This window comes from Colias eurytheme, chromosome 22 (assembly GCF_061535395.1).
Source record: "Colias eurytheme isolate Ceu_HAF_F1 chromosome 22, ilColEury1 Martin Lab GWU primary, whole genome shotgun sequence".
Classification (NCBI taxonomy): Eukaryota; Metazoa; Arthropoda; class Insecta; order Lepidoptera; family Pieridae; genus Colias; species Colias eurytheme.
In genome coordinates, this window is record NC_143001.1 from 2,609,908 (window position 1) to 2,628,991 (window position 19,084).

Below are 19,084 nucleotides of genomic sequence, written 5' to 3' on the forward strand. Positions count from 1 at the left end.
CACTTTAGTGTATGGTGGGCAGTATTTGACCATCTTATTATGAAAATATATAACACTTAAACTGCTTTCATATTTAATATTTATGAATATTGCGATAATTAATAATTATAGTCTTGCCACTTGTGCATATTAATAAGTTATACATACTTTGTAACCTTATGGGCTATGACGAACACATCGCCAGAACTAATTTAAGGGCGTGGAGATTGAAAATTAATGTCAACTGCTTCATTTTCTTTAAGATTAATAAATAATTTTAATAACACATTTTATGCTATTGGTAGGAAGATCTGATAACTAGGTACCTAGGTATAATTGGTAAAAAGTTAAGTTAGTAAATTATACTTTAGTAACTAACTAAGTAGAATTAAAATTCGCATTTAAGTTAAAAACTTCGCATAGGTAAGTTTTAAAGTAGGTGTAGTAAGTAGTTATATGTAGGTATCATAATGGAATAATATAAATACAAGTTATAAAAGTTATAATATTCGATCATGTCTGTTCAATGCACAATCATAACAAAGGCATTTCCAGCATAAAACCTCACTATAAAATTCCTTGTGCAAATTGAAAAAAAAACAGCACAGCACCCAAACGACGCCACATAAAACTTGTTCTATTCACAATTTACATCTATTTCACTTGTTTAAAACGGAACACATTCTAAAAACAATAGCGCATGCTTTCTATCACTCATTGCGTTTATTTATTTGTTTTACAAATTGAGGTTAGGTTATTTTTCGCGCGAATTATAAAATGCGCGCACGGTCACGTTCCCGCGCAACCGGCGCACGACTGATTTGAAATTTCAAATTCGAATGTGTGGCGCGCTGAGACCAAAGAGGCTGAGACGCTCAAGGGGCTTGAACAATATTTTTTGCGGTTCAATGTCTAAAATCTTAAAACGTAAATTCTGTTAAAAAATACGAAAACAATAAATTCAGGTATCAGAAACAGAAAAGCAAGTTTTGTTTGGAAAAACTAATTATTTTTGTATTCTAATTTTCGAACCTAAAAATTATCGTTCCAGTTATGGTAACACAAATAAAGTCACAAATTAATTATCTAATGACTTGGCTATACTTAATACAATTATTACAATTATTATTAATTTTTGGCTATAATACAATTAGGTACAATTATTACAATAATTATTAATTTTAATAAAAGAAATAATGTTTTAAGCCGACCAAATCTAACAAAATCGTCGCTATAGGTACTATAGTACCTATTTTAGACAGTCAACAACTTTTTCCTCAAATCATGTTTGTATCCAGCTATTTGATCGTGTAGAACGCTCATAACTAAAGTCTGAGACCGGTAATGGTTCTGCAGTAATAATTAATGTATCTGTGGACTGCTGTCATAAATCTTTTTAATGAGAACTTAAATGAAATGTAGCGTTCTGATACTTCCTTATGCTGGCCATACACGCAAGGGTGTACCTGACAGGTTTGCCTGTACAGGTCACCTGTTCAAGTAAACCGGTGCGTGTATGTTACAGAACTGTGCAAGTTTTCACACCTGTTCAGGCGACAGAAAAAATATGAAAATTGATATTTTTTACGCGTGTGTAAAATTGATATTTTTTACCTGTGCAGTTTAACTGTGCAGGCAAACCTGAGCGTGTATGGGGCGGTTTGACGTAGTCGTCAGTTTTCCAGTGAGTAGGTACAGCAGGGAAACACGTGCGCGCGTTGCCGTGCAAAATGTAAAAATATAATATATATAAAATCAAATCTCAATTCTTTCAACAAGTTCACATGAGAGTACTCTTTTCTTTGCAAGCAATAACCATGGTTTGCACCATCGTTCACGGTATCTTCGTTTATATTTCTTTTTCTTCAATAAAATAAATAATAAACCAATTAACGCTACTGCGTCGATATCAAGCGCCGCGGCCGAGGGCATGGTTTCAACAATGGGTTTCAAATGAAAGTTTGTGCAGGTTTACCGCTGCGTGTATGTCCTCTTCTCAACTCAACTTTACCTGACAGGCGTAACTGCACAGGCAAACCTGTCAGGTACACCCTTACGTGTATGGCCAGCTTTAGATTTATAATCCTCATACAAAACAGCAAGTAATAAAACACGCTAAACTTCACACATTAACCTTTTCGTAATTAAGTCTAAAGCGTTTAAAACTAATTTAACTAACCTGCTCTTTGTCCTCTTGTGATTTGGGATACAAAGTGACGTTCAAAACTATCTCTCCCATGTCCTGATTTAACTTATTCGGGTCTCGTAAGCATAGCACTAGGTCTTGGGAACGACCTAACTCTAGCGCGGTTAGGTCTAGATAACAGGAACCCATGAAGTCGTCTTGTAAACCCCAGTCGTAGTCGAATACCTGGAAATAATTGTTGTCAGGTTGCTACTAATTTAAAGGAACAGGGAAATAGCTTTTATGATGATAAATCGGAAGGCAAATACATTTACAACTACAACAACACATAAATGAATAGAATAAGACATGGGTAGTACGTATTGGCAACGTATAGGCTCTAAATATGTACTACTTAATATGCTTTTTCCAATTTCATTGATTTTTTGACCATAATTCAAAAAGCGAGGAAGCAATTAAAAGTTTAAGATTTTATGGCGTGACGAATTTCTTTTACCGTAGTCGGCTTGTGTCTCAAATGCAGAAAGACAAAGATAGGTAAATAATGGATGCCCTAAATTTACAAACTGCTAAAATGGACAACTAGATTGTTAATATTTGCAAGGAGACGGGTCAAGCGTCAGGGCATGGTCAGGGCCATTCCCACTGATAATGGCGTTTTTGTCAGTAAATGACGTTAGAACCTCTTATTTATTTTCCCATAAGTTCAGAGATGTTATAGTATAGGTTATGAGTTTTAACTAGATTTTTTTTTTTTTTTTTTAATCTTTTTTATTAAGGGATTTTAGTCCTAAAGGACGATGCCAATCCCATCGTACCTTATATACAAATATTTAACTCTTCAGAAACTATCTTAACTATATTTTAAATTTAAATTTGAATAGCATTCTAGCTGCATCAGAGTGTGGTGCAGCTAGGATGCTATGATATGCACCGACATTCAAAACATTTATTTTAAAATTTGTCAATAAGTCTTTTCTTTTAACATCATTCCGGACACACTCCATGAGGAAGTGTTGGATATCGTCATATTTATGACAAAATTCGCAGTTGGGCGAGTCAGCTTTTTTCAAGAGATAAGCAAAACTTCCGCACGGTATGTGTCCGGAACGAAGTCGAAAAGCGGTTACAGTTTCGCATCTATTAAACTTATTGCTATAAAACCATGGTATGTGAAGAGGCTCACATTGTATGCTCTTGTACCAAATGACCTTTAGTCTTGACCTTTCATTAAAATACTCTTTGAACCTATTTAAACATTTAAATTTGAATTTTGTTAGAACTTCCGAATAATTTGGTAAGTAATCGATTTCTTCTCCATCTAAAATAGCCGTTTTTGCTAGCCTGTCAACCTCTTCGTTACCCCTCAGACCGATATGGGAAGGAATCCATTGCAGTGCCAAAGTAACATTGGAGTTATTAAAATTATTAATTTGTTCTATTATTTTGTATGCTATCGGGAAACCTCTCTTACCGGACACACAACGTTTAAGATGATGAAGGGCACTTTGACTGTCTGTGAGAATAACTATTCTTTGGGCATTTATATCAGCGGCATAGATTAAAGCCTTAGACACTGCAAGTAATTCCGCTGACATTATGGAAATGTAACTATTATTAATTTTATATTTATATGAGTATTTTCTATTGGGGTCCCAAAATGCAAAACCAAGGCCATTTACAGTTTTAGATCCATCAGAATAAATACAATTGTAACCGATGAATTTATTGTGGAGTTCATTCAAAATATCTAGTTTTATCTGTTGATCAAGATATTGAGACTTTGGACCATTTATACAATCTAAGTTAGTAAAAATGTTATTTTGTAAATTAATATTGGACACCCATGTGTCTAGAGTAAACGTATGGAGTAAATCAGATGTTGAGACCGGGTCTTCACGAGTATCCTTATAGCAGGTTGCAAGCAATGGTTTCTTTTTATGATTCCAATAGGTTCTATCACATAGATTATACAGTTCACTTAATAGTGCATTATTAATATTGCTATTCCAAGAGTGTGTTTTTAAACAGAACTTATAAGCTAAATACAATCTTCTTACACTCATCGGTGGAATGCTCAGCTCGCATTCCATAACATGAATAGGAGTGGTCTTTAAAAAGCCACCAATAATTCTCAGTGCCTGGTTTTGCAGTCTATCAATCTTAGATAGGTGACAATTGGCTGCATTATCGTATATGTAGCTGCCATAATCTAAACGGCTTCTTATAATCGCAAAATAAATCCTACGTAGGTGAATGGGATGTAGACCCCAATTGGACCCAGCTAATACTTTGAAACAATTCAAAAACTTCAAAGCTTTTGCACAACACTCATTTATGTGTTTTCCCCACCTAAGAGATCTGTCTAACCAAAAACCTAAGTATTTAAAACAATCAACGGGGCTTAATAAAGAATTATTAATATAAATTTGGACCTGTTGCATTCTACGGGCTCTACTAAACACACAGTACCTAGACTTTGTACCAGATAATTCCAAACCCAGTTGTTCCACCAATCTAACAAAACTATTAAGTGCTTCTTGCATGTTTAAAACACTAACTTCAAGTTTCCTTTGCTTTTCAAAAATTACGAAATCATCAGCGTATTGACATATAAATACTTGATTGATATGCTGACAAACACTAGTAGTTACAATATTAAATAATAAAGGCGATAAAGGGTCACCTTGAGGAATACCTTTATTTGTCGACCGTATCAAAAATTTATCCTCATCATCACACTGGATTTGAAGGTGTCTTAACCGCAAAAACTCCCATAAATATGTGCATAACCTTATGCCCACCTTTAGTTCATCCAAAATACTAATTACTCTAGAAACCAGTACATTGTTATAAGCACCTTCAATGTCTAAGAAACATGCAAGTGTTGGAGTATTGCAGGTAAAGCCTATTTGAATGCTTGAGACAAGGCGGACTAGACAATCCAAGCTAGATTGACCTCTCCTAAATCCGACTGTATTACGAGATAATATGTTGTGATGTTCGACCATAGAGATAGAATGTACTACGTACTAGAGAGGCGATCGCTACTACACTCTCTTTAACACGAGCTAGAGGTAAGAATCACAAGTCTCTTTAGTCTGTGTCGGACTGTGCCCCCCGCTTGCCGCGTCAACACGTGTTATTGCTCTGTTCAAAATGCCTTCGTGTTTGCTTAGATATTGTTTTAACAGTTCCCATAATACAAACAAAGCCCGAGGAGTGACTTTTCACCAGTAAGTTTCCTTATTATGAGTAAGTCATGCATTTTACTAATATTGTTATCATTTTGCGAAAAATCACCACGCGTTCTGCGTTTCGCGCCATTTTTCATAGACTAACAGCACAGACGTGAGTCGTGACACTATCGATGAGTCTGTTAAAAAATGTAACTGGATTTTTTTAACTATGTATATACAATATCTACTAGGAAAGATTACCGTGGTGTAGTACCTAAATATTTATACTTTTACCCGACTACGCAAAGTAAAACGGTAGGTTATATTAAGTAATATTTATTTATTTACCTATTTTTATTTATTAAAAAAAGCCTAATCAATAGTTGTTCCAATAGGATTTATAAATTATTATGCACAACAATTACAAATAAACACAACATTCACAGAAACTAATACAGTAAAAGTTCCTTAATCGCGCTTCCTTTATTCGTGTTTTTACTATTCGCGGATTAAAAAAATGCGACCCAATTTCTATATTCACGACTAAAAATTTTTTTTATTCGCGGATTTAATAAGTACATACATAATAATAAAATTATTCCAATAGGTATCTTACCCAATATCCTTGTCAAATGGACTAATAAGAAAGTAAAATAGATCTTATAACAAGTTTGCCTAAAGTACATAATATTATGTTCTTAAATGATATCGCCGAGGCCTTTGACACAAGCCGCCTTTGTCGCAAGCCACCTCTGCAGCGATTGATGTTTTTGAGAATGTAAATAAACAGAATGGAAGCAACCTTATAACTCAATAAATAAAGTATATTTTTAAATGTAGTTCCGTTTATAGTAAAGTTACAAAAATTGTGATCGAGTAAGGGGGCGTCCATAAATTACGTGAGGTGTTTTTTAAAATTTTCTGCACCTCCCTCCCCCCCTGGTGAGATGTCGTGAGAATTTATTCAACCCCTCCCCCATCCTCGAATCTCGCGTGAGATTTTTCAAAATGTGAGTTTCTTATACGTAAACGCCATCAACATTGAATCATCGTATCCATTTAAATTACATCATGAAACAAAAACTGATAAAACTATTGATTACTACACAAAACGACAAAAGCTTAATAAATTGATATTATTTAAAGGAAATTAAAATACATAGTTTAATATAAAATCCTCGTTTTATTAATTCCCTAGTATCAGTACCACCAGATAGTACCGAGTAAACAGATTGCACAATGTGTCGCATCTGCACGCATTGCTTAATCTTTGAACTTGAAGCCACGCCTCGCTCGTTCCACACGTACCCCACCACATCGGCCGCGCGCAATGTTTTTGTTTGGAATAACCCCTCTAGTAATATATCTCGATGTGTTCGACATACCATTCGAGTCGTCTACATAACATTAAATGAAAGGTCTTACACAAACATGACATAAGGGCAATCGGACGAAGTTTTGAATGTCCGTTGGAACTATTTTTTGGAATGGGCAATATATTTATATTTCTCCATTGAGCAGGAACACAGCCATAGGTATAAATTAAATTATAAAGATTTAGTAAGAAACGTTTACCGCTTTCTGGAAGATTATATATCATACTATAATAAATACCATCCAAACCAGGAGAAGTATCTTGCTTTTTTAAGCAGTTTACCATCTCATGCATAGCAAAATGGTCATCAAGTTTGGTGCTAGATGTACCAAAGGTAGGTGGAGGTTCAGATACGAAGTCAGGTGTTAAAGTGGACAATAATTCTTCTTTGGCTTTGTCGGAGGCATAAGATTTCGCTTGACTAAAACCTTTAATCCACCTCATTTTACGCCACATGTCTGAGAGACTTGTATTTTCGTCTATACTACTACAGAAACTACGAAAGCTTTGAGATTTAGCTTGCCTTATTAACCGTTGACCCTCTGCTATTTTTAAGCTAAGTTTTGACAGATTCTGTGGAGTGGGATTCCTTCTAAAGCATTTAAGCGCAAGACGTCGTTCAGCTATTACCTTCGAGAGTTCTTGATTCCAATATACTTTAGGTACGAATATACGGTTAGAATTGATACACTTTTTTTTGTAAGGAATACTTTTGTCTGCTATATCGTTAATTATATTTAAAAAATGGTCATACATATCTTGAACGTGGTTAAAATTTCTGCTAATTTGTGAGAATAACCTATCTGCTATGTTTGAGTATTCTGTCCAATCAGCCAGTTTTAAATTTCTTTTCGCTATAAATTTTAGGCTTTCCTGATATTTAGCACAAATCCTAACAATTAAGTGATCGCTTCCAAGGTTCTCATTGGTCACATTCCATTCGGCATTTACCGCAATATCAGTAGAACAGAAGGATATATCTGGTGAAGTTTCCTGGATACTACCATTAACAAGCTTCACTCTTGTAGGGTCACCATTGTTAAGTGAGATGAAGCCAAACTCAAGAGAGCTATCAAAAAGTTGGTTACCCCGAGGATCGATCCTATTTGACCAGTTACTATGGTGACCATTAAAATCTCCTAGTATCAAAGTTTTCCTAGAGAAAAGAGAAAAGACATCATCCCAATCTACTTGGGACGTTCGCACAGATGATGGACAGTATATGGAAATAACATGCTGCAAATACTTACAATTTAATATGTTGTACCTACAATCTCAATGCCAGCATTACGCAGTTGAATAGAAGATCTTGAAGCTTTCAGCGACTTGTGGCAAATGATTGCAACGCCTCCATAACCATCCGACCTATCTTCTCGGAAAATACTATAACCTGATAGATTTAAAACTGATTCCGAATTAAGCCACGTCTCACTAATAACTGCTATATGAGTTTTCTCTCTGTTAAGAAGCGCTTCAAAATTTAACAATTTTGGTTCCAGGCTCTGAGCATTCCACTGAAGAACGTTTAACTTAAAACTATAACTATTAGCCATTACTTATGTTGTTAAAAAATAATTGTAATAAATTCCCTTCCTTAAATATATCACACAAGAAAGAAGTAAGCTCGTCGACAACCAACCGTATGCACAGATAAATTTTTTCATTAAAATCCTTTCTGGACAGTATTATTTGCTTTATCTTATTCAAAAATGCTGTGAATGTTCTCTCTTTTCTCTTTCCTTTACCTTCTGATACCGGTTCTCTTCCATCGTTACACTCGAGTACTTCGTCCCTTTCTATTATGTCTTCTGTAAATATTTTTCCTTTTGGTTTGTTTCTTTTTTTCCGAAATGATGTCATGCCACTAATTTCTGAGGTCATTTCATTATCTATGTTGTTTTCTAAATCTTCATCTTCCATTACTTCACTTGTAGTCCTGTTCTTACCCTGGATGACTATGTCTCTATAAGAAGGGGTGCCAACCTTAGCATCATTATTTTCTCGTGAATCTATATAAGTTGATGAGTCGTTGTTGTTGTCGAGCCTAGATTGAATATTGCTTTCAAGGTAAAGAGATAAGCCCTTGCTGTAGGTGCAGTTATTTTCACTCATAATTCTTTTAATTCGCTTTTCCTTAATAAAAACTGGACAATTTTTGTCCAGAGCCATATGTTCCCCTTTGCAATTTATGCACCAAAACCTTTTAGTTTCACAATTTTCGTGCCTTTGGCCACATTTTGGACAAATGATCTTTCTACTTGGACAAAACTTTTTTGCATGACCAAATTTCCAACAACCTGCACATTGTGTGACAGGAAAGATGTAACGTTCAACCTTAAACGGACACCCGTAAACATGTACGTACGAGGGTAAGGACGAACTTTTAAAACCAAGACGGACCACGGTACTGTCTACCCACTGGCCGTCGCTTGTCAAGCGCTTTAACCTTCTCATTGAGACAATCTCATATTCACATGCGGACTCTTGAAGTATTTCCTTCTCTTCAATATCTAAATCTATATCTCTCACAATACCATAAGAAATATTCACTTCATCCATATTTTGACACCGATAATTATTCTCATTAAATCTCTTGCACTTCAACAGTTTGCTCGCATCTTCCTTGTTTTTGAATGTTATTATTACTTTATACGGACTTCTATACTTAATTGATATTATATTTCCAATATTTTCCACGCTTAAGAGCTTTGCCAAACCAAATTGTTTAGGTAACAATTCCATAGAGGATAAACGGACCCGAACACCTTCAATAGCTTCATCATCTCTTGTTTTCATATTTGTTGTTTCATCATTTTGATCGGACGAACTGCGCAATAATCTTTTGGGCTTTCTTTTAACGGCTATAAATCCCTCATCATCATTTATAATCTCTTCCTCGCTATCTGACCTGTGTCTTTTTTCTGGACCCATGGGCATGTCAATTATCACTTCCTTTTCTTTCTGTTTCTCTTCATTCATCCCTTCTGATTTTTCAGAGCCAACACTCATAGATCGATTGAAACTAGCCATAATCCAAAGTCAAAATAAAAATTGACATGAGGGTAGAATTAAAATAAAACGCCGCTAACGCTCACGAAATACGAAACTGGGCAACTGACGTGCGTCTTATGCCGTCGCTCGCGCGCAACTTTTTAACTAGATGAACTTAAAATTAAAATGTAATTCACCCTGTTACACAAAGCGTAGAACTTTAGAGAGGAAGTTTTGTTTTAATAATATTATGCGTACGATTATTTGCCTAGTAGAACTTGAAAATATGTTAGGTACTTTACAAATTATTATAATATATGGAAGTGTTTACGTATTAATGTTACATCCAATAAGTAGAAATCGTAAAGTAGATATTTTCCCTTTAATTCACAGCACGTAACAGGCAAAAAGATGACAAAAATACTGACACACATACTAAGTCTTCTTCATGAATATTATAATATGCACTCATACATTTAGAACGACTATTGACTTACATTCTGACTTTACCAGAAAAGCAGTGAAATAAGCCGAGTATTACTGTATACCTAGGTAGGAAGAAAATTTTATATCTGTAGGTCCTATGTATTACAATATTTACGATACACATATCTTTATTCTTTAGTCTAAAAAAGCTGTTAATTAGGAGAAACATAATTTTACTAAAGTAAAACATTACAATGTCTTAAAAAATAATTGTCTAAGTACTTGTCGGTCTGTCTTCATCGCAACAGTTGACAAATATTTGAATGGCTCTGCATCGATACAAAATTGTTACAAAAAGACTAGGTTTGTAACTACAAGATATCTAGGTTTGTAACTATATAACTATCAGACAAATCATCATTCAATTTAGCCGTTAGCTATTAAACTATTAAACTGTATTTTGTGCTCACGATAAAAAAGACAGTGATTTAGTGTGCATTTGTGCATCTGTTACGACTAGGGCATCCAATCCCGGTATTCCGAGATCTCGTTATTCCGAGATCCCGCATCATTTTTCAGTCCCGCACAATGCGGGATTACATGCGCGGGATCCCGCGGGATTTGCGGGACTGATCTGCAGCAAAGAAACACCCTCCTACGCGCGCTGCCGCGCTACTACTGACAAGCGAGCGAAAAGAGTGAATCTCTCTGCAAGAGGAATTAGAACTTACCTTGGCTTCAGTTGCTTCTCCTAGGCGCACATTGTGCCAAATCAATTCTATTGACTCCATAATAAAAAAAGAGATGACTTTGTATGAATCTGGAGGTGCACTAGGCAAATATTTATCTTTGTCATACTTTTGTATCCTTCAATCCTTACACTATATTTACTAATATACAATTTAATGTACCACATACACACTCGCGGGATCCCGCCAATACCGAGATCCCGCGGGATTGAGAAATATCAATCCCGCAAATACCGAGATCACAAAAATGCTGCGGGATTGGATGCCCTAGTTACGACCAAGGTTACGACCAACCGACCGAAAATTAACTCACACCACATCGTGGTCACCGTTATTAGGAACCGCGATTTTTTTTTCTTTTAATAATATTTTTTTAATACATACCTTCAATTGCACAGGCTGGAAGGGATCCTCAATCGGCACAGTGAAGCATTCATCCCACACTGGGTTCAAGTCTCTATACACGATTCTCGACTTATGCAGCAGCCGCCCCCCCACTTTAAACTTGATGTATGGGTCACTGGTCCCTGACAACAAACCTGGATTTCGACCCCACAATATTGTTATTAGATAAGAAGCGAAAATTAATATAATGCTACGGGAGGTGATAGTAATGAGGTATGAATTTCTTTTTTATTCAAACAGAACCAGACTCAGAAGCAGTTAAATATTTTAACACTTAATTTCGGGAGTCAAAAGCATTTAAAACGATCTCTTACTATTGTTTAAAATTTTTATGTATCTATGCCAATCGTTTTTTTTAACAATACGACAATTAATCGAAAATTTTGTAAATAATAATTATGATGTATTATTATGCACATTCAGAAATAGGCAATCGTTTAGTTTTACACACAAATAAAAATGTAATTTAACAGTGTAACTTAGAAATTGATAACTGAAATTCCAATAAGTTTTAATTGAATTTCGAACGAACTTAATTGACTTCAGAAACTATTGTTTCTTCAAGTGAAAGTCTAAGATAGTTTTAAAGTTTAGTGAATTATTATATTTCACAAAGAATTTTAACAATCTCTTATATACTATTGTGACATAGATTATAAATCGGACGTGATTATCTGTGATCCGTGCTTTATTAAGTCTGTGAAAATTGTGAATATTTATTTATCTGTGGTCAGAGGATGGGTTCAAAAGCAAAAGCGCTAAATACTTGCAAGTAAAAAAAGTGCTAAAATAATACAACAAACACATACAAATAAACTTAAATAATAGATAATATGTACTATAATATATGTATAGTTTCGGTAAATATGTGTTTGTGTGTGTGTATAACTTAAGTGATAGTGTTGTAATTGTATTTTCAAATAAAATATACTCGTATAACATAAGAAATAAAGTCCGATATAGTTGCAAGTAAATAATACTATCTACTATTTAAGGCTTTGTCAGATAGGACGCGTATTTTAGCGCTGCGTAGTAGCGCTGCAGCGTCCTGTTTTAACGTCGCGCGAGGCTTCGTCAAACAGAACGCTTTAGCGCGCGTTAGGACACAATAATTGATATTATTAAAGCTGCATGTTGTTTACATAATTATTACTTACGAACAAAACAAGGTAGAGATTGTCTGATCTAAAAATGAACGCCCCTCCACTAAACTTAATTGTTTCAATGTGTTAGGACAAATAATTATTGAACCACTTTATATGTGTGCGCGCGGCAATTCTACTGCAAACTTTGACTCTCTCGCGCACTGATTTGTCGACTAATCGGGCGATCAGTTCAGGTGCCTAGCATTGTATGGCGGGGAGAGCGCGCTATGTACGGAATGACACGTCCGTTCTGTCGTGCATCGCGTCATTTATGCACTAGTTGGCCAACTGGTCCTGTGGTTCGGGCATGGACTGGACTGGAGGACTGAACGACCAATGAGGCAGACCAATTTGTGTGTATTGCGTCTATACACGTACTTTGAATGTGAGCGTAAACACAGTGGAGGGGCGTTCATTTTTAGATTAGACAATCTCTACAGCGATATTAACTCCGGAGTCGGAAGAATTTTTTACTTACCAGTTTCATTAATTTCTTCTCCGATTTGTGCCCACAATTTTGCCTTCATTGATATATCTTTATAGTTTATATGAACTATCCTTCGTATTATATAAGCATGGATATTTTCTAACCAATTCTATCAAATTTTCGGTCATTATGCAGTATTTTATTATTATTTTACGCCTATTAACGCCGACGCTAAAATAAAATTTGTAAAAAAATACAACACCCGACGTTAAAGCGTCCTAACGCCGCGACAGAGCGTTGCGTACTGCTAGCGCCGGCGCTCTGTTTGACGGTATTCTTCGATGGTAGTAGAACACATCTTAGCGTCATATCGCGGCGTCAACTTAACGCTCTGACGCGCGCTAAGTACGCGTCCTGTCTGACAAAGCCTTTAATATTTATATTGAATATTAATAGGAAAAATACTTCATTTATTACAATTATTTTACTTACGCCTGAATAGTCAACTGATCATAATGAATTTACACAGGTAGGTTATAGTAAAGAAAAGAAAAGAGGATTTTCCTAGAAAAGTATTTGTTCAAATAAAAATAGCATTTACCTTGGACTTCGTTCGAGGAAAATTAATATCTTGGAGTGATATTAGATTTTTATGAACGTATCAGGTAAGTAATTTCATTCTGAATATCTTGTTAGTTGTAACGTAGGTAATATAATAGTAGGTATGTGATAATTCTTATTTCTGAAAACTCTAGTCCACGCGCACGCAATGAATTTGTTTAGTTCAGCTTTAAATGTGTGTTTCAAAGACTTACTGTTAAATAAATTACATCTGACTATTATTGTTTAAGCATTAGTTGTACTTAGGTGTTTTTTTTGTGGTTTTATAATTCAATAGCAATGCATTATTATTTCTTGTGATTGCAAGTGTAGGTACTTTGATAGCTTGAGATTTTTATAAGCTGTAATCATTGCTATTTTACTGCTAATATAATTTTTGCTTGCATGATTTGTATGTCGTGTTAGTGTGTTTTGAACCGTAAAACTGAGTTTAATCTTGAAGCTTATTTTTCGGTGTAAATAATTAAGATAAATTCAACAATTAGCTTTACGATTCAATAGATAAAAATCAGATTTACAGATTCGAAAAAATATTTCATTGAATCTAAAAATATGTTTTATTTCAGTTACCTACTATTACTTATTTTATTTCACATGGCTATAAATCTGACATTTACGAATGTGAAAGCGTGTAGTGTGTGTTTTGTTTACAGCTAAGTTTAATTTACCATTTTTATCCATGGCAACTAAATTCTGTCCTCTTTTCAAATGTATTCGTAGTTGAAAGAATGCGTATTGTCGTAGCTGTTGTTCCCTTAAACGTTGACCTTCGTCTGGTTCCTATAAAATAATATAAGAGGTAGATTACTGAAAGTAAATGTTATTTAATAGATATACTGACATACGTTCGATTTGATCGTTTATGTAGTGTAGCATTTAAATTCTTTGATTTGAATGATTTAAAAATTAAATATCGGTATATATTAACTAGGTAGCTCTTTGTACATATACGTAAAAAGTTGTCAATGCGTGGAATTGTACCTCTTTAAAATTTAACTCTGTTCTATTATATTCCATAGGTAGGTATACATACAGGGTGTCCCACTATTGGTATACTAAGCGCGAAGGGACTTATAGTTTTGCATACACTGATCACGTAAAAAATACTTAAACAACAAAATTACGCCAAAAATTTTTTGGTTAATTTTTCCTTAAAATCCATGTTTTCGTCTCTAGCTTCGCGCAGCCAGCAAATACCACTTCGCTAATGTGAGCATTTTGTCTATGAAAACATTATCTTAAACGATACTCACGTGCGGGTGGCAAAGTTGAGCGGGTTGCTTGTTAGGGGTGTACACATAGAGTTTTAAGAATTCATCTATCGGTCAAAAAAAATCGTCTGGAATTTTATAAGTATTTTTTACGTACTCAGCGTATGCAAAACTATAACCTCCTTGGAGCTTAGTATACCGTTGCTGGGACACCCTGTATATAAAATTTCAATTTGTATAGTGCGATGAACTAAAGGGTGAAATCATTTTCCTTTGTAACCTAATACCAATTATTATTGGAAACCTATTTTAAGCTTGTCAATTTATTTGAGCGAGGTTTTGTACATTATTCAATTTCAAAACATTGATCCAACTTAATACCTATATAATGTACGAAATACCGATACTTATTAATTACTATTTTGTTAATCAAGTTGTCGTTATTAAAAATGATAAATAATTTGGAAAATCCAAAAGTGCACGCCTCATAATTTTTTTTAAATAATTATTTATTAATTATTATTTTTGTTTATTTAATAACAATTAAACCACATCGAATCAGACCCTGAAAAATGAAAGGGTTCTATTCCTGAGCATACTCAAGCGTAAGAGAAAAATATTTATTAATTATTATTTTTGTTTATTTAATAACAATTATTAAACCACATCGAATCAGACCCTGAAAAATGAAAGGGTTCTATTCCTGAGCATACTCAAGCGTAAGAGAAAAAAAAGACTCGATTAGTAAAGTATTTCGGTCGCTATCGTGTTAACAAGAAAAAGGATCCGCACATACAGACACACGGACGTCCAAGACAGAACTTTTTTAAACTGTTTTTTAACTAGTTTAAATAACAAAAATGACATCAAAAATATCATGAACGTTAAAAATAGTGTTTTTTCTTAATATGTGTGTGTATGTATTATCTTACAAGTGCAATGTATGATACATAAAGACATTTTAAGTTTGAAAAATCAGATGTTTTGCGCGAAGTGACAGTAGTACCCACCTCAACGCTTCGCTTATGAGGCGTGCAAAACGTTTTAAATACTTACTATCAATTATTTGTTCTTATTAACATAGTTTTATTGACAAAACTGGACTTATCGAATATTATTTTGATTTAACTTCTTACAATTCAAATAGCTTTTAAATCCTTAAAACATTCTGCCATCTACGATATCTACAGCCAAGTAGAATAATTCGAATTATATCGATACGCTTGGAAACTTCATATCATTGTACGGATAAATTGATAGCGTTTATCTGTTAACAGCTATAACAGTACGGGAAATCATAACAATACATAAATCAAATAAATTACATACATTTATAGGCGCCTATTCATATGTTGGCGCAATAACAACTGGCATATTTTTTGTAGGCGTTTTTTTTGCCGTGATAAATTTTCCTCAACTTTTTCTTTCTATGAATCAACCCTTCTTTTTTCAGTTTTATGTTCATGTTGATATTGCTTAATATAAAAATATTAAGTAGGTCTATGGTAGGTGGTACGGTGCAAAAAGTCAATATTTAGTAGTACAAGATACATTGCGCTCTTAATTTGACACGATATACAACCTTATTTTAATTTGTCTCCGTTTCTCATCCACGCAACATACAATTAACTCATTGAAACAGTTGTAGGGTACACTTAATACGTACAGTTGAAAGCTTCAAAACAAGTTTTCCGTTGAAATAAACTTTGTAGCAGCCGGAATGTCCTGTCGTGTGAGTCGAGATAATTTCCCTAGCGCTTTGCATGATCCAATAGTAAAGCCGGCTCGATTTTAACTTTCAAAAGAATTTACTAAGGAAAAGAGAAGTTTGTGTCTCTTTTGGCGTATTGGGCAAATGCATTTGACATCTGTTTTACTGATAAAGTGTCTGTATGGGCAAGATCGACCTTTGCGATCCGCTAGACATACTTATATTTATTAAATCACAGTCAAACAAAACATTATATTACATGTTCTGTTTTAAGCTAAGTTTACTTGGAGTTAACTGTAAAAGAACACTTTATTCACTGGTCACCTACATATTTAGATATTTATCGTAATTTTAGGTTTTCTTAGTGCAAATATTGTGTGGAATTAAGCATAAAATTGAAATAATACAATCACATTGCAATATTAAAATCCAAAGTATATATTCTGTCATTTAGCAAATTAGGTACTTCACTATTCATCAAATATTTTCAAAATACCTGTATTCGACAGTGAAATGTGGATTTAATACGCATGGTTACTGTCGCGCCCGAAGTAATAATATTACCCAGAAATCAGATACGAACCAGCGCTAGAGAAACTTGCCGCTATGCTAGTTGTAATACTTCTCCGTAAACCAAGCTTAAGCAAAACCACTAACTTAACTAAATAATTACTACATCACGAAAGTTTCAAACTACCCACCAATTGTAACAACTCAACCGGCGGTCGGCCGCAGTGGGATGGTGTTATTGACGTCGACGGCACCGGGTCTATAGAGGCTTGTCGAGTCAGCGACTGATCTGGAACAAAACAATTTAATTTTACTAATGAAGTAAGTGCATTCAAAATTGGTCTTTTTACTTGAAAAGTATAGCTACAACTCCTAGTCCTGAAATTGGCAAAGGCTTAGGAACCGGGGCGCGTGATGAAACACGATTCAAGATACATGTGACGTGTTTATTCAGAATGCAATTTAAACATGGAAGCCAATCTTCACGGATTCATGGCCGGACTTACGTGACAAGCACTAAGCACTTAGTTACTAATCCCGTGTAAACCGGCCATTAGTATGTGCAGTGAGTGAAAAAGAACAAGAGGATATAAGTGAAGATGCATTATCATTTGTCTTAAATCTGCTTATTATGAAATTCATAAAGACCACCTTAAACTGCATTGCTCGTGGTTATTTTCGTATTTTATTAAAATTATACACCTCTTAATAGATCTAAATATGTAATATTAAGTTTGAATATATTGTTAAATCGAATGTTAGAAACTCTCACGGCATACATTATGAAGTTATACACTTCCAGCTTCAATAGTAGGTACCAAGTTGGAATTACCTGAAGTTTGTCAACGCGACATTTCCGCGTTGAAATGTAAATTGTTTGAAACACTTTGTAACTTTAGTTTATTTAATCGTAACCAATTTGTAATAAATTAATTTCCGTGTGCTAATTAACGTATCCAGTGATCCTATGATAAATACTTATTATAATTTATATCATGCTATCCAACAAACAATAGGATTAATTCAGTGCCATTTTGTGACGTCATAATATGTGTGAGTTTTTAATATTGACTAAAGAGTCAGATCAAATAAAATAAACCATTGCTGAAATGCAAAATGGATTTCTAAGTGATCGACATTGGTCACTGTCACTTTTGGTCGTTTTCGTAGCATGGCATTATTGAGATTTTTTTAATTATTTTAATGCAGATAGTTGTATCTACTGTAGCTGATTACAAGCGTCCTTGAATATCTATCCTTGTCACACATTAGACAATTACAACTTACCATCTCTCTTTCGGAAGAGGCGCATTCTCCGCCACTTCCTGACAGCTAGTTTAATTTTCTTCATCAGAGCACAGTTCGTGAGCACACTTAATAATCTGTGGCGCCATATTGAACACATTTATTTATTGTCTGTGGCTGTACATTATATTGGCGGGTTATTGCATTATCACTGTTTTATTTAAAAAAATAATAATTTTCGAGTAAATTACAATTTATTGTGTTGATGACATTCGAGATTTTCCTTGAACTACGTCACACATTTTTTGTGTCTCCCATTACCCATATTTGATGTGTTTTTAGTACCGTTGGGTTCTTTAAAAAAATTCTCTGGTTGTAACGGGATTGCTACATGAACACGAAATTAAACCCGACACACAAAGATAAAATGCAAAGATTTTAAAATCGTTCATATGGATAAACATTCGAGAGGCTATATTTGGCTGCAAAAATTAACATTTTCATTTGCTCACAGGCTTAAATTCATCAAACCGTTTACACTAGAAAGCGAGCTAACAGAATTTATACACAAAAAGCAATTCTCTTTTTTGTGCAATCGGGTAAACAATACAACTTTTAAGATGCCGATTTGTACTGTATTTAATCATAGTTATTTTAAAAACTGTGGTTATTCGTTGTTTTAGAAATAAAGTTTTTAGTTAGTAGAAATAATGTGTGCGAATAGAAAATTAACAAGAAACAACGCTTGGGAGAATTTATCAAGCTTCTATTGCATGATTAAGTTACTAATATATTGAAAGTTTAACATTTCAGTTAGGTATAAAGCTAGCAAACAGCATAGTTAAAAAATTAAAAATACCATATTTGGGAAGTAAACTTCATATTATCATGGACATTATGAAACATGGAAAATAAAGATTTGGAATCGGAATTTGACCTACTATACCATCATACCTATAGGAAT

At 34.3% G+C, this 19,084-nt stretch overlaps 1 protein-coding gene across 3 annotated transcripts in view; it reads right to left on the minus strand.

The window, feature by feature from the left end:
- The window catches only part of LOC149898587 (multiple C2 and transmembrane domain-containing protein-like), a 42,273-nt gene extending 23,904 nt beyond the window's left edge, over positions 1–18,369 (minus strand). The window contains exons 1-5 of one of the 3 annotated variants that reach the window (XM_090114998.1): positions 18,163–18,369; positions 17,067–17,164; positions 14,112–14,223; positions 11,230–11,384; positions 2,159–2,350 (exon numbers count right to left, since the gene is read on the minus strand). In XM_090114998.1, the coding sequence (XP_089971124.1) occupies positions 2,159–2,350; positions 11,230–11,384; positions 14,112–14,223; positions 17,067–17,164; positions 18,163–18,280 (675 nt within the window). In that variant the 5' untranslated portion in view covers positions 18,281–18,369. The remainder of the gene's footprint in view (positions 1–2,158; positions 2,351–11,229; positions 11,385–14,111; positions 14,224–17,066; positions 17,165–18,162) is intronic. The other 2 variants (XM_090114996.1, XM_090114995.1) reach the window with 2 other exon arrangements.
- Positions 18,370–19,084: the final 715 nt, after the last annotated feature.